This window comes from Melospiza georgiana, chromosome 3, assembly GCF_028018845.1.
Source record: "Melospiza georgiana isolate bMelGeo1 chromosome 3, bMelGeo1.pri, whole genome shotgun sequence".
NCBI classification, from domain to species: Eukaryota; Metazoa; Chordata; class Aves; order Passeriformes; family Passerellidae; genus Melospiza; species Melospiza georgiana.
In genome coordinates, this window is record NC_080432.1 from 100,338,258 (window position 1) to 100,354,106 (window position 15,849).

The window sequence follows — 15,849 nt, forward strand, 5'->3', positions numbered from 1 at the left end:
TTTGTGATCTACATTTAGATTTTTTTCCACTTAAATCACTGTGCATCCCGTTTCACAAATTCCAATAAACATTTTGAAACACTCTATAAATACAATTCATTCTTGTCTTGTAAATGTCTCTGAACTACACCCGTCACCAGGAGAGTAGTTTCCGTAGCAACTAATATAAAAACTAGAGGGGAAAAAAAAAAAAAGCTAAGACTGAAACTATCTGATGTACATGTTATACATCCCATTCTGAGGTACTATGAAGTTTTTATTGCCACTTGTTTTGTAATACTGTCCTCCCAGACAATGTGGCCCCATACGTCGTACATGACATCCCTCAGCTCTTTCTTGCAGAGGTGGCAGCAGGGCTGTGTGTCAGTGCCTGCCTCTGCAGGGGAGGCTGGTGGTCCCTGGAACCCAGTCCAGAGAGCAGCAGAGGCCAGTCATACAGCAAAGCCATGCAGATGTCAGTTATGGGAAAGCATAAAGGAATCTTTGCCAAAGGTGTCTGAGCTATTAAGTTCAGGCAAGAAAATTCCTATTTGGCGCCCTAGTTTTTTAAACAAATGTAGAGAACTGATGGGTCCTGCTGAAATACAGCTTATGGTAGTGATCAGCAAAGGGGATGATGTATGGAATGGATGCTGAAGGATTCTTTACAGTCTGCAATGAAAGAAATGAAAAGTGCCTGGAAAAAGCAGCAAGGCACCTTGAATATATACATACATGAAAGTGGGTACACCCCTGCAGGTAAGGACTTAGGGCAGTTGGTATATTGGACACAATGTGCATATGCAGCTCAGAAGCCCAAATATATCCTGGGCTGCATCAAAAGAAATGTGGCCACACGTGGAGGAGGAGGATTATCCCCATCTACTCCACTCTTATGAGATCCTATATGAAGTCCTGGATCCAACTTTATACAACATGTGTCCAAGGCTCTGCAGTGCAGGCACTTAGGTCTGAAGAGGGACTGCCTGAAGAAGCTGGAAGAGTGCAGAAGGTTGCACATGATAGTTGTGATCCTTGAGATCATCCATCCACACCTTCCACAGTCCCACAGGCTTGAACAAGCTATGTATTGAGGTGGGTTGAAATGCTACCAAACCAGAATGGCAGCGAGGCAGTCTGTAAGAGGAGCTGATAGCTTTTATTAGATCCATGAAAGAGTGGTGGGAAATAAGACTGTTAAATAAAAAGGAACAAAGACAAGCCTTCAGGTGTGAAAGCCCCTTCTGGGGCCTGCAAGAGGAGCTAAAGTGAGACCTGTTGTGGTAGCACTTTGACATCTGTGTTGCCAGAGGGGTGGAGAATTGGACCCATTGCCAAAGGAGGGTCGAGCAGGGACATTTGAACAAAGTCACTGTAATGGGTACAGGTTTAAAACCATGTCGTTGCTGCAGTAGTTGAGACAGACTTGGTGCCCTCCCCCACCCCTGTGTCCTTCCCTTCCCCGTGGAGGCAGTGGGAGCTGTGGCTGAGGCTGTGCCCCCCTCGCCATGGGGCAGGGCCCTGCCTGAGGCGCAGCGGGAGGCGGCACACAGGGGCCGTAGGCCAGCGGGGATTCCATCCCACAGGATCCATCTCCCAAAGGGCCCACATCATCCCTGAAGGGATCATGGCCACCCTCAGCCATGGGCAGGACGTGCTGGGTGCTGAGGTGGGTGCACTGCTGGGGAGAAGGGGCTGTGCTGGGCACGGCAGGGACACCGCTCAGCCTCTCGGCTCTGGGGGTGCCCCTGAGGGACAGGCCTCGGCTCCAGGGGGGAGCCTCTCCGGAGGCACCATCCTCCCCAGCTCTCCTCGGGAATGGAAGCTGCCCAGAGCAGCCGCTCAGCGTTGGCTCCTGGGAGCTTTTGCTCAAGTGTCCCCTGAAATTAGCAGGTGGCATGTGAGCGTCCGGGTCGGAAAGAAGCAAAGGCAAAGGCTCCTGTGTCGGCATTGCACCTGTCAGAGACTTGGGAAAGCAAGGCATGGGTTAGTAAAACGTGGTGTGGTGTAGCACTTCTCTGTGAGCTGCTTACAAAGGCACTCAACTAACACGATGGTTTGGTTTGATGGCCTTAGATGTCTTTTTGACCATCCTGTGGTTCTGTGAACACAGGTAACAAAGTAGACGGCATAGCAGAGCCTCCCCCACCATAGTGGGGGTGCCCATGGGCTGTGGGGGCAAACTGAACAGCTCCCAGCTCTTGGCTCGGCTTTTGTTTCACCAGTTTTTGCCCAAAGCCTGTTTTACACTGAAAGCGTTGTTTAGACCTTTGGGTCCACTGCCAGCATATACTGAAGAAGGACCTACAAATGAAATTATGCTAATACCTTTGACACCACAGATTTCTTTTTCTGTGCAGACTGGAAAAGCTAAGTATGATTTTTTTATCCTGATTGTTCTGAAGTGATCTTTTCACTACAAAAATATTCTTCAGCTTTACTAGAGTCTATTTCTAATTAATTAATTTTCCTATCTTTACATTTTTTTACTCCACAAACAGAAATTTCATTCAGGTAGGGATCAGCACACAAGAACTATTCTTCTGGGTCTTCTGTTCTGGATATTTCACAACTTCTTTAATTGCTCCAATTATTGGATTATAATTATGCAAACTTTAATTCCTTTCAGACCATTCATTTCTAATGAGTGCTTGCAGGTCTTTCTTCTTTATAATTCTGCTTTTTCATCCATTTAATTATAGTGGTTTTGCAGACTGCTGGAGCAGCAAAGTGCCTTTCAGTTGTTCTCTACTTACCATGAGAAAAAATTCCAACAATCTGGTGTAGGACCCAGCCCACCTTCAGCTACAGACCTGCCATAGATGCCATAGAGAGACCATCCTATAAATCACTTGCTCTATTTTGGGCTCATACCTTTTTCCAAAGTTCTACTCCCTGATTTCATGTGAGCACATTAAAACTGACTCTTTTCAGAGTACGTTTTCCAGATTGAACACATTAAAATTGAATCTTTTTGGATTACATTTTTGCAGATTGAGCAACATAGGTTCTGTGTGACAAATCAGACTCCTGTGTTAGTTGTACCACAGCTAGTTTGGCAAAACATGAATATGATGGATTACTCCCATGGAAAACCTGCTGGAGAGCCATGAACTGGAAAACCAACAAGGATAAATGGTTTAGGTCTGACTGTAGAGTCAGAACAGCTGAAAAGCAGGCTCTACTATTATACATTTGTCACATCTTTAGTCTGTTTCTAATCACACACAATTGAAAGTGAAAGCCTCAGGAAGATATTTGAGGAAGGGAAAGATGAAGGCATGTCTACAGGAAACTTGACCTAAGCAAGTAGGCTAACCAGCAGGCTCAGCTATAAAAGAAAGCCATGTGGCTCAGTCATATTTCCTAGGTGGAAACTATTTCAGTGTTCATGCAGACAGAACTAAACCAGTGATAGGAAAAGCATTTTTTTTTTTGTTTTTGTTAGGCAATTAGACAGATCAGATGGTTTTTCTTATGCTTTTGTTCCCAGGCACTTGTGTCAAAAGGTTCTGGTTTTTAGTGTCCTCCTGAGTATTTCCAGTAGAAATAGCTGCAGCTTCTATATTCACATTCTATTCAAATGGGTTTAACTTCCTGTGTGCACATTTTGCCTGCTTCTTGGGTTCCCAGATCCCCTTCCTTCTCCATGTCATCCATTTAAGAAATCTGTCCCCACTCAGATCAATTATCCTTTCTGTCTGTGGCTGAAAGGGCATGGATTACTATCCCCAATATCAGGCTGGGGGAATGCACCACCCCTAACATATCAAAAGACAAACTGCATGTGAATACTGGTGATGACAACTGAGTTTAACATAGCCTTTGCAGGAAAGTCACTGGGATTCCCTCCATCTGTCATGAGGCAGTCCCAAGGATCTCTGGAGATACTTTCACAAGTGTTTCCACACCCATCAGAGCAGATGTTTTAACATCAATGCTGCACAAAGTCCTTCAAAGCACTCTTCTGCCTTCAAACCAGGTGAACCAGGTACAGGTTATGAACCTTCCCCCTTTCTTGCAGAAACTCAAGGGGAACAAGCAGAGGTGGAGCATGCCTTCACCCTTCTCCGTAGTGCCAAGAAATAGGTCAAGAGGCACTGGGCAGAAACTTATGCACAGGAAGCTCCATGTGAATGGTGATGAAACTTAGCCTGCCCTGCAGCCCTGCTTTGTTTACCAGTGTAGATGCAATCTCCTGCTGCCACCAGGTGCAAATTTCCTCTGGAGAGGAGGTGCTGGCAGTGCATGACAGCACTAAGGAGAGCAGGATGCTCAGGACAGCCCTGGTCCTTCTTGGCCTGATCATGGGCATGCAGAATGTGGAGATGTAAAGCCTGCTCCCACCCAGACCCAAAGCCCAGATAGCCTCCACCATGCCTTGAACCACAGACTGCCTGACCAAAATTTCATTGACCAACAGCAAGAGTTACCTCCATCTCCTGGATTCTTTTTAGTCTTAGAGAAGATGAAGAAAAAGCTGTCTTTGCTTTTTGGATTGATCTTCTTGCTTCTGCTTCTAGTTTTGTTTCTGGACGTGGGTGGTCATGAGCTCCTTTGCACTTTAGAAAGTAATTACGGTACATTAAAGGTAGAAGCAATCTTGTTAATAATCTTAAGGGAACAGAATTTATACCACAGGCCAAAATCACATATTATGGTCTAATTTAATGCTCTGTATTTAATGGGATTTAGTTCCTGTGAGCTCAAATAATAAGCATATCCCAGATGAAGTGGGATGGGTAGGCTAGAAACCCTTTGAAATAATAAAATCAGTGCACCACATTTATTTGTAGAAGACAGTTCCCCCAACAGAGCCCCAGCTGAACCCTCTGCAGTCACTTTAATTCTTCTTACAGTTTAGACATATTTATCTGAACATTATTTTTCATTACCTTCCACAGAGAATTAATTTTATTTAGCCTGCACATAAGTGAAAGAGTGGAAAGCAGGCAAGTGGTAATGTTACTAAACCAGGACTACAGCTTCCAGAAATAGTGCCCATTATTTAAACACTTGCACACACTGTGTTCCAGATATAAGTTACATAAAATACATAGATGGCATTTTCCATAGACAGTCCCTTGGGTACAACCATCTCCTCTTCCAAGATTCCCTCAGGATTATGCATAGTGTCTTGGATAAGGAGAAGACATAATATGGTATTTCTGAGGATTTGTTGGTTCCTATGTACCTGAGGCAAAACACTTCAAAATCAACCAGTTTTCACAGAAGCCTAAATAAAAAATACACTGTGCTGTAAAATCATAGTAGCATAGGCTAATTTAGGCTGGAAGGGCCCTCTAGCTCATCCTCCTGCTCAGGCAGGACTAACTTCAGAGTTAGATCAGGTTGCTTAGGACCTTGTGAAAACTTTTTCTCCTTACAGTCATTTGACCTTGTCATATTCAATAACGCCTATCTGTTGGAGCAAAAAAAATTTGCAAAATAAAACTTAAAATACCAGTCTTTAAAATTAACTTGCATAATGTTAAGTAATTTTATACCGACCTGGAAAAATATGAATTGGCCTTCATGCCTCCAGAAGTTGGTAACTGGGTAACCACCGTGGCCTCGGCAGGAAAGGAGCCGCAGTGGTCCATTGCAGTTTGGACAGCATTTCCCTGGAGCAAGGGGAGGGGGAAGCATTTTCTATACAACACCAGTTAGATGAATCCCATGTGATACAATGGTTCATTGCTGGCAGATTGCCACTTCTGGTTTGGTGCTCAGAAATTACACTGAGAGAAACTATGTGAAAAACTTCCAAACATAAGCAAAAATCAATATAAACAAACTAATCATAGAAGGGATTTTATTCTTTATTCTGTCTGTTATTAAATCTAGCCTTCAAAAATTATTTCTATTACAATGTTATTACAATCTTATCATTTATTATCATGGTCAGTTTTAGCTTTTCTCTTGACAGTGTTTGGAATGTCATATGTGTTTCTAGAGAACACTGTTCTGGCCCCAGTGAGCACCTGAGTAATACCTTTCTTTAGTTAAAATGTACATCAGATCCAGAAATCAGTATGTGCTAGCTCTACTGAGCAATCACAATTGTTTGGAATGGTCTTGTTTAAAATGTGCGTGCAGCTCATGTTCTCTGTTTGCATTGTCTGGCTCCAGTGACGTGACTGTGGGGCCTATTTTCCAGTCATCACAGTTTATGAGCAACTTCTTTCCTGCAAGACTTGCCTCCTGGGCCAGTGCAATAATGAAGCCAACACTCTCGTGGGCAGGAACAGCAGGGCAGTGCAGGAACTGCCTGCACTGTGCAGCTTTCTCAGTACCATCACTAATGGGCCTGAAAAGGCTGGGAAGCAATCCCTAGCCAGCAAAAATAGAGATTTAAAAATGTTTAGGGAAAAAAAGAAAATGAACAAGCAGATGACTACTCTCCAACAATAAGAAGTGTAAAATGCATTGTTCCAAATCAAGAGTTGCATTGGAATATAAGGAATGGCAGAGGGAAGGCTGGGTAATCCAAAGGGTATCCTATACTTTGATTTCTATGATGTGTTCATTTATGAGCTGCAATGAACTGCCATGTTCGTACTTACGCTGTTGTTTTTGCCTGGCTTTATCACATATGGCTGGTCTTAGGTAGATCTTCCTCCCATCCAAGGTAGAGCAGTTGTTACCACAAACCACCACCCCAAGGCAGGACTTTTTTAAGATGCGAGAGTTGTGGTTGTTGGTGTTTCTCATTGCCCAGCTGCTGTGGTGCCTCTGAGCATTTTTATCCTCTGAGCTATAGATATGCTTTACATAGGAATCTGGCCATTCTTGAAACCAGTCTGTCTGGCTCACATGCTGTGGAAAAAGAAAAGCAAGCCACATTTTAGGCTGGGGAAGAGAAAAGCTTGTCCAGGAGCAGAGCAGAGTTGGACCTCTGCTGGGTTTCCTGTAGCCTAGGTGACTCCAGCACCGCAGCAGGTGATGCTGGTGGTCAGGAGGGAGCGGTGGAGATAAGGCAGGAAAAACACAGATCTTTGTGGCTCCCCACAGGCCCCAGAGGACTGGGAAGGCCTGGCCAGGAGCTTGTTCTCATTCACCCAACCAACAAACCAACCAACCAACCAACCAACCAACCAACCAACCAACCAACCAAAAAGAATAAAAAACACAAAAAAACCACCCCAGAACAAACACCATGCCTCAATGACAACAGAGTAAGGAGCAATAAAAATAAAACTGGGGAAAAAACTCCAAAGACCCAAATCAAATGTGATGTGATGTGATGAAACACCATCACAAATGTGATGTGATGTACACATCACATCAGTGTACATCAGTGAGTACAGTCAATATAGTAAAATGCAGTAAGCTGTAAAGCATCTACCATACCTGATGATGATTTTGAGGGAAAAGTTCTTGTAAGGGATACAAACGCTTAGAAGAAATTTCCTTTAAATTGCTAATCCCAGAACTGAGAGCCATGGCAGCAGTAAGAACATCAACCAAGAAGAGAAAAATTTCCATGCTCCCCTGGTAGCTACTGGATAGTGTAGGGAAGGGTGTCCATGATGCCTCTAGACTGAAGTGCAGGTGAAGGTGACCTTGGGCTGAAGGGCAGGGAAGGGGATATTATGGAACATGGAGGCTTTGAGCAAACAGCACTGTTATAGCAGGGAGGAGGCTGGGATCCAGTAAGAAGGCAGGGCTGGGAGCTGAAAGGCAGAGCTGGATGCTGAAGGATTGCAGCAGGAGGAATCTGGCAGAAATATGCAGAGCTGAGGGACAGGGAGGTGACATTAGTGTGCAGGGTGTGTGGGCTTTCACTGGAGAGCATGGCTGAAACTTTTAGCTAAGAGAACTAGAAAAGGACAGAGGGAGGGGAAGATCACTCTTGCGTCTCTCAGCAAACCTCTGCAAACATGAGGGAAGGTTTCTCTAGGTGCTCAAGAAAAGCCTTGCCTCCATATGGGAGGCAAGAGACTTGCCTCCCTGTGAGCTCTGGAACTGGAGCCCAATGTGCAACGACACTGAACACCCACAGTAGCAAGGCAGTGGTGTGTGCTGTGCTCCCTTCTCAAAAGGCACTACCCAGGGCAAAAAGCAAGTCCTGGACAGCTCTAATTAAGTGCCCACAGGAGGAGGCACCTTTTTCCCCTCTGCTTTCTCTGCACTTAATCCACCAGTGAAAACAATGCCTTTGCAGCGTTGCTGTATTTCATCCATCAACAGTTCTTTCAATGATACATTTAAGGAGAAATGCATGGAAATGTCAATATTTTCTCAATATTTTCTAGCAAAATTCCCCCATACCTCAAGGTGACAAAGAGAATAAAGGCAATGAGTCATAGATGACTGAGAAAGCATTTAAGATCAGTGGTGGAGATGACTGGTCAGAACTAAATAAATTTCTACGACACAGGCACATACCTGAGGAAGTTTGATGTCATTGATATCCCAACTCGTCATTTCTCCATGTTGGGAAGCAGAGTCCTCCTGCTCCATAACAGAATCATCTGCACCTTTCAGCATTTTTGAATTCCTTCCCAAAGTTAGCAAGAAAGTTGCTCCTGGCTGCTTTTGAAGTTGCCTGGCTGTCAGCAGTCTCAAGCAGTTTACAACCAGGAAGCTGTTTCCTGAAGCTAAATGATAGAGAGGCTGCTCATTAAAGATAAAAATCAGTGTTCTTATGCCAGAAAAACTTGTTCCATTAAAAGTTTTGCAAGCCAGCAAGGCAGTGGAAAATATAGCTTAGAGATAGCCTGTGATGTTACAGAGACATCATTGGCAGCAAGCAAATCGTGCTTGTGGCATCTGATTTGCTTGCTCAATCTCCTCTCATGCCAGGTTTATAGCCATGTAACTCTGCTCACAGGCTCTTCATACATCTGATCCAACCCTGGCTCTGTTCTCCCTGAGCCAAACTGACTGAACAGCTCAGCAGCTGTTGAGGGGTCTTTGAGTCTCTCCTTACCTGTTACATATTTTTCACTCTGCATGTGACAAAGGTGGCAAAAGAGGGGTCTGCTCCACCCCTTCAGAAGAAATGATGCTCCACCATTTCAAATATTGCTGGTATCTCTGAGGGCTTACCAGTTGCACCACGGAAGTATGGAAAAGGAGACTGGGTTATCTGCATTTTCCTATTTCAATGGCACACTGAAAAAAAATCCCACCAATGCATGTTTGTTAAAACCAACAGGTTTTCCCTGAAATTTTTAAAAGTATGTGGCTGCATTGTGTTGGTTTTGTCTGGGGTAGAGTTCATTTTCTTCACAGTGATTTGCTCTGAACACAGGGTTGATAATGCAGAGATGTGTTTGAGTTTGATCCTCAGGGATCCCATGCATGAAAAACTTTGTTTCCTTTGCTAAGGAGAGAAAAGGTGAATCAGTTTTCTCTTTCTGGAAAGTGGGAAGTTTCTGTGTTTTCAGGAAGGTCGCTATAGTTATGCCATTTATTAAAGACTACTGAGTAGTGAGAGAAGTAAAATCGACCTGATAGTCTAGTACACAGACTTTCAAAAGGATAATGTATTTCATTATTATTTCTGGCTCTTCATATATGTATGGCTCTCAGAAAGTGAACTGGCCTCTATGCCCTTAGTTTACTCATTTATAAAATACCTGTGATCTTACTTTCTCATGTTATATTATCACCTCTAAAGGAAGACTCTGTGGGTTTTTGCAGAGCACTTGAGATGTTTGGCTGTGTGGTTCTCTGGCAGCATAGTCAGAGCACCACTGCCCCATGTTGTGGCTCAGATTGTGGGGGAAAAAGAAGCAAAACCTCTTCCATGGGAACAGACTCCCACAGAGGGGGCCTGGTAGTCAGCCCCAGACTCAGGGATCTGAACTGAGGGCACTGTACTGGGAGGGCAACCAACAGGTTCAAATGAGATGTTAGTACCGAGGAAAAGGGAATACAATAAATCAGAAATAAAAACCTCTGTAAGAAACATTAGGTCTCCATGTATTTTCCTACTGTGCTACAATGAAATGGAGATAGTAAGGTCAGGACAAACAAAATACGAGGTGCATTAGAAAACCGAGTTGAACTTGCTAAACGAATCACCCTTGACTACTGTGTGCTCTAAAACACAAATTGATTTGTTACACAATTCAAAATTACAGTCTCATTGCTTTTAAAATTACTTTTCTAAACGAGATGGCTTGGAAATTGATTTTTAATTTGCTTAATTAGAGAAAATAGAATATTTCTTCTTTATACTATATTAATAGGGCTAAAAAAGTAATGAAATATTACCTTAAAGATTAACAAAAGACACAGATAATGTCATCATAATGCACACAAAAAATGAAGTTCAAAAGAATCGTACATATTTAACTACTTGCAGGCAAAGCCTTCCACTACTTATTTCTCTAGACTCTTGTGCTACAGCATTGCTACTAGTGTTGCTGTGATATGTCATGGAAGTTGAACACTAGGGAAGACGAAGTCAAAAACATAGGAAAGAAATAATATCTGAAGATCTGCTGTTTAATTCTTATTTCTATATAATATCTGAGATGGGTTACAATACATTTAGAAAGATATTTAAGCCATACATTTTATAACTTAACTAGCAAGGATTTGGAAAATTTCCTCTATTTTCCTTACAAGTACTTGGTGTTGACCACTTAGGAAAAGGATTATGAATTTTTAAAATAAATTATGTATATGACCAATTTACATGAGCCTATAGGTTAAATTAATTCAATATAATCTACAAAATCTTATTTTAAAGGACAGTCTGGCAGACCATAAGCACAGATGGATTTCAGCAGCTCTTCAGCAACCATCTACAGCAAGAGACTGAGGACTGAAAAAGCGCTGGAGCTGTAAAAGGCTTCTTGCACTCAGGCTCCTGCTCTGGAGAGAGCTGTGCAAACCCTGCAGAGCAGCCCCCGAGGAAAGCAGCTGTCCCTGCAGGGGCTGCCCACTGCTGTCCAGCTGCCACTCTGCAGTCCTGCTGGCATGTCACCTGTCTGTCCCTGCAGGGGCTGCCCACTGCTGTCCAGCTGCCCGCTCTGCAGTCCTGCTGGCATGTCACCTGTCACAGGGCACACCTCACGTCAGGCTCCTTCCTTGCATCGTTTCACCAGCACACAAAGAGGGTTCTTTAGTCAGTGCTTCCATCAGTTCCTTTTGCTCTTTGGTGTCATCTTTCAGTGATGACAACCTTTAAGTGACGTCAGGTGCAGTCAGTGGAGCTTTACCTGGGCTGAGTGACCTGTCCCACCAACAGCCTATGTTGCACTATCTTCCATGGCTGCCTTTGTGCCTTGCCTCCAGTTCATGATTTTCTCTGACGCTGAAAGTTTCACCCAGCTGTGGGAGCTCTCCTGCTTCACTGCTGCTGTTTGCCTTTGCAAGCTCCCCATCCCACTTCTATTACTGCAGAGTTTCATGGTGCTGCTCCACAGGAACCAAGGAATGTGCATGTTTATACAAAGATGCTACTGATACTCCTTGAGGAATATTGCTCCAGACTGGCCTGACTTTTTTTCTTTTTTTCAAATACATTCTGTAAACTTAAAAATAACAAGTTTTATCTTTCAGTTCAGCCTTACTGTTTGATAAATGTGGCAGCAGGATGAAGCAATATGATTATCCCCAGATGTGGAGTACCAACTCACTGCAAATAGACATGCCATTTATAATGAGAAAGTTTCTGCCTGTGGAAAAATGCACTCACTGGGAATGCTGTGTATTTTCAATAAGCAAGGAGACAAACTTTGTTTTCAGATTGTCCTGACATATCCTCAAATTGGCTGCCTCTATATTCAACATCATTTGAAATGCTTATGCTATCTTCACCATTCAGTATCCAAAAGTGGAAGCTTCTCCCCTGTGATCTGGGTCTTAGAAGGAAGATGGACGTATTTTGAGACAGAAATACTTTTAAATCCTGGGTTGATTTTGTTTATACTTTGTTTCTCTTTAATTCTTTTCTCAAAACTGTTATTTTAATGGCCCCTGAGATCTGTAACAGCTGATGAGCTCATATTTTTGTTCGGTTACCATACTTCGGAATTCTGGACTGCTCTGGATAAAAGGTCAGTTGTAGGTGGTGTAGTTCTCCTGGCTTTGCTGCTTCAGCCACATTCAGTGAACAATTTTAAAAAATGCTTTTAAAAACAAGTTTTGGTTTCCTACCTTTTCTAAACATCCTCTTTCTAGAGCACTGTCTCAGGTGACTTAGTCTGCAGGCTTCTCTGGTTGTCACGTCAGGTAACACAGACATATCTACACCACAGATTGTAAACCAGACGGATTAGCACAGAGTTCATCTCAAAGCTCAAACATTGATTCATGTCTTGGCCTCCTTTTTCTTTCATCACTCCTGCCCTCATGGGCTCAGGCCACTGCTCAGACACTCAGGGTGTCTCTGCCAGAGCGCTTGGGAGGTGCTGTGTGTTCCTGCCTGTGCTGCACAGACCAAGCATGGACACATGGACCATCTACTCAGGGGATATTCAAATCCTGCTCTTGGGATGGTAATTTCTTGAACAGCTCTTACTCAACTGCGTGCAACCATATTAGTTTTTCCTCTGTGTCAATTGAACAGTCATTGGCTGCAATATTCTCATTTTTCATTTTCTATTTTACTTTTCTGGCTATTTCCAGAAGAGAGATGCAGCTGGGGGCATGATTTTTCAGGGGCTCTGTCACATGAGGTTCATGTCCACACACTTGTACTGCATAGGGTAAATATTTTTGCCAGGCCTCTCAGTCCCTCTTCTTGAGGAAACTGATATCCATGCACATCTGAGTTAGCTTCCAAGCTGTGTTCTTGGCTGAGAGCCTGGTAGTTTAATAACTTACTATTGAACAGAATAGTATCAATACTCTGTTAATATTTTTTTTCTTTTTCTCCAGGACAGTGTTTTACTATCAAATTCTAGGAATGTGTCTTTTTCTGCCATGTGAAGAACATAGCTCGAAGTGAAAGGTTTGAGGCCTGAGCTCATTTTAATCATTGTTTGTAATGCTTGAGTATATAAAAATACATATTTCACTTTATTTCTTGATATCTCATTATTAAAGCTGTGGTCTATAATTCTTTGGCAGTGAAGTCTAGGTTTTTATTTACTTTATTCACCTCTTTAATTTTTCTGTATTAACATATCAGACACTCTGCAAAATGTGTGATGCTCTAGACATCATATTAACTTACTGGGGTAAAATTAATGATAGCTATTCCACAGATGCAAAATCACCAGGGCAATATATCAGAATTAATGTTTTGATGCTGCAAAAATGTAGGTCTGGGTAAAATTTTGGATTAACTTGCTCATCTTTCTGACCAAATAAACTGTCTGTCCTCTTTTGTGGAGTTTGTTTGTTTGTTTTTGTGAGGTTTTTTCACTAAGATCATAAATTCACATGCTTTAGCTGGAATAGCTGGTTTCTATGGATCTAAAATTTTAGTTGGAATGCTTTCAGTAGGTCATGTTTAAAAATTACAATCTCTTAGTGACAGTATTATGATGCAATTTAAAAATTACCTTAGTTTATGGACATTCTGCTTTCTTATTTTGCTAGTTTCAAAGAATAAGGCATTCAGTCCTTTTGTCTCTTGATCTGATATTCCATTTCTTATCTTGCCTTTGCATCTGGTATAAATACATTTAATTTTGCAGTTCTGCCTGGCATGAACATCACGTGCATGCAAAAATCTCATTTCATGGATTGACACTCATTTACTGAATGCAGTGCTTTTCCTTACAATTCTGTGATTTTCCCTTTTGTGATTTAAAGAATGTGTAATTGCTAAATGAGTTGTCTTTCACATCCCTCTGCTTCAGAACAGGAATTTGATATGTCACTGTGATTGCTGTTTTCCTTGTTCCCACTCTGTTGCTGCAATATGCATTCTAATTTTGAGTTGTTGGAGCTGACTAATTTCTGATATCTCCGACAGCACGCTCTGCTTTTCTCCATGGTCAAGTGGTGGAGTATCATAGCTACCAAATCCATCCTCAGCTGCAGGTAATTCCAAAATAAATTCCTATCAGTTAACCATGCCCTAGCTTCAAACAGCCAGATTCTGGTATAATCAGCTGCTGTGGAGATCCTGTGTTCGTTCCTCTTTCTACTGACCATGTTATCTCACAGATTCAACTGTTCAGGCAGAACTGTAAATGTTTAATTTGGTCTGCCATACCTTCAAGAATGAGAGGAACTTTTCCACAGCCTGAGCACTGGAAGGGGCACTGTGTGGGGAAACAGCTTTGTTCTGGTCACTTGCTTTGAAACAGAGCACAGCTTTCTTTACTCCTGAGAAATCACAGTTACTCTTCCTATCGGGCTGGGCTCAGTGTGCAGCAGGCTGGTGGAAATGTTAACAGAGACACAAGACCAGATCTTTTACAATTTGAGGAGTGCCAGATTACACTTGATTATTTGGTTCCAGGTCCTGTCTCTGTTGGCTTTAGGAAAAAAGAATCCTAGCTATAAGCCTAGGTTTGCCAGTCTGGTGTAGCTTCCTGACATTGTCACACCCTGAAATTTCTCAGCTCCCTCCATGCCATTGGTCTCATCTGCTGCAACCCAATACCCTCTATTCAAAAATTTTCCAAGCTCCTCCAACACCCTCCATTCAAAAATTTTCTCCTTGGCCTTCATGGCAGTCCCCAGCAACTATTTCTGTAGATCCTTCACAAAACTTGTAAAGGCCAGCTGCACTTCTGCCTTATGGAAACTGGTAACAAGCCAAATCCAGACAGATCTGTCCACTCACATGGGCAGTCCATGCTTGTACTGATCAGGTAATAATTACTGCATCTTTCTTTGTCAATATTATGGCCAGCATGCCCTTTTCTCATTTGGTGCTTATCTACCACACTAGTGCACATCTAAACTATTTCTTTCTCGAGATGAGCTTGAGAAAAATCTGTCTTATAGGTTTTGCCTGTCTCTGCTATTGTATCTCCTCCAGGAGAAAGAACACAACAGAATTTCTCAGGCTCATGAGCTGGTCTGACACCTACAATATCCCTGTGGGTGGGACTTCACCTCCACATTTGCCTGTGCACTCTCCCTGTATTTTCTCCTGGTTCTATCTGTGGTAGCCACATTGCTACCACAGATAGCAATGAAACATACCTTGTTTCACTGGCAGCATGGATTCATATTAGGATGCCTGTAACTCCAGTAATGCAATCCAATGGCATAAGACAACACCTTGTTCTCTGAAAATACAATAGACTCCCTACTGCAGCTAAGGTCCTCACATGGTAACAGATTCATTTCCTAGAAGCGATGATAGCAGCATTGTTCCCCATGTCATGTTCCTTTCCTCATTTTCTTTCTCCATTCACACTCACCTATTTCCCCAGCTATCTGGAGAGTGCACAGTAAAGTGAACTACAATGATCTACAATCTACAATACTTACACATTTTCCAAGTAGTTTTTTTATATAGAAAAGTAGGCAGCAAAGCTAGTAGCCCAGGATGCCTGGTTTGTTCTTTAGCTCTGAGGCTGACCTCTGCTCTTCCCTTGACTGAATCATGTTTGCAGAATGACTGACTGACTTGTCAGGCACTCCTGCAACCTGATCCCCCACTCCACCAAAAGTGGGTATGCCTCCATAAAGCAAGGTAGCTGGTCAGGCACTGGGAGCTGTGCAGCTGCATTACCAGGCTGCTCTGCCGAGGTTACTCAGCTCTGCTGGCTCTACTTTGTACAGCCTTGCTGTAAAAGCCCAACCACATGAGTGGCATGGTATTGCAGGTTGTTCTGAGACTGCTCCAAAGAAACCACTGCCCTCTCAGGAGATGGACTGTGCATTTGGAACTAGATCCAGTACAGTTTTCAGCAGATCTAATAACACGGAGCAGCAATGTTCAGGTAATCTGATGACACACCCCAGTGACTGCCTACGTATCTGCTGTCGTGCTGA

At 42.9% G+C, this 15,849-nt stretch overlaps 1 protein-coding gene across 1 annotated transcript; it reads right to left on the reverse strand.

Annotated features, from left to right (window-relative positions):
- Positions 1–1,348: 1,348 nt before the first annotated feature.
- GCM1 (glial cells missing transcription factor 1) lies at positions 1,349–8,472 on the reverse strand. Its single transcript, XM_058019944.1, has 5 exons — positions 8,371–8,472; positions 6,546–6,798; positions 5,491–5,603; positions 4,413–4,541; positions 1,349–1,945 (listed from the first exon to the last, which is right to left on the reverse strand). The coding sequence occupies exons 1-5, from the start codon at positions 8,470–8,472 to the stop codon at positions 1,349–1,351; spliced, it is 1,194 nt and encodes a 397-aa protein (XP_057875927.1).
- Between the last annotated feature and the right edge of the window lie 7,377 nt (positions 8,473–15,849).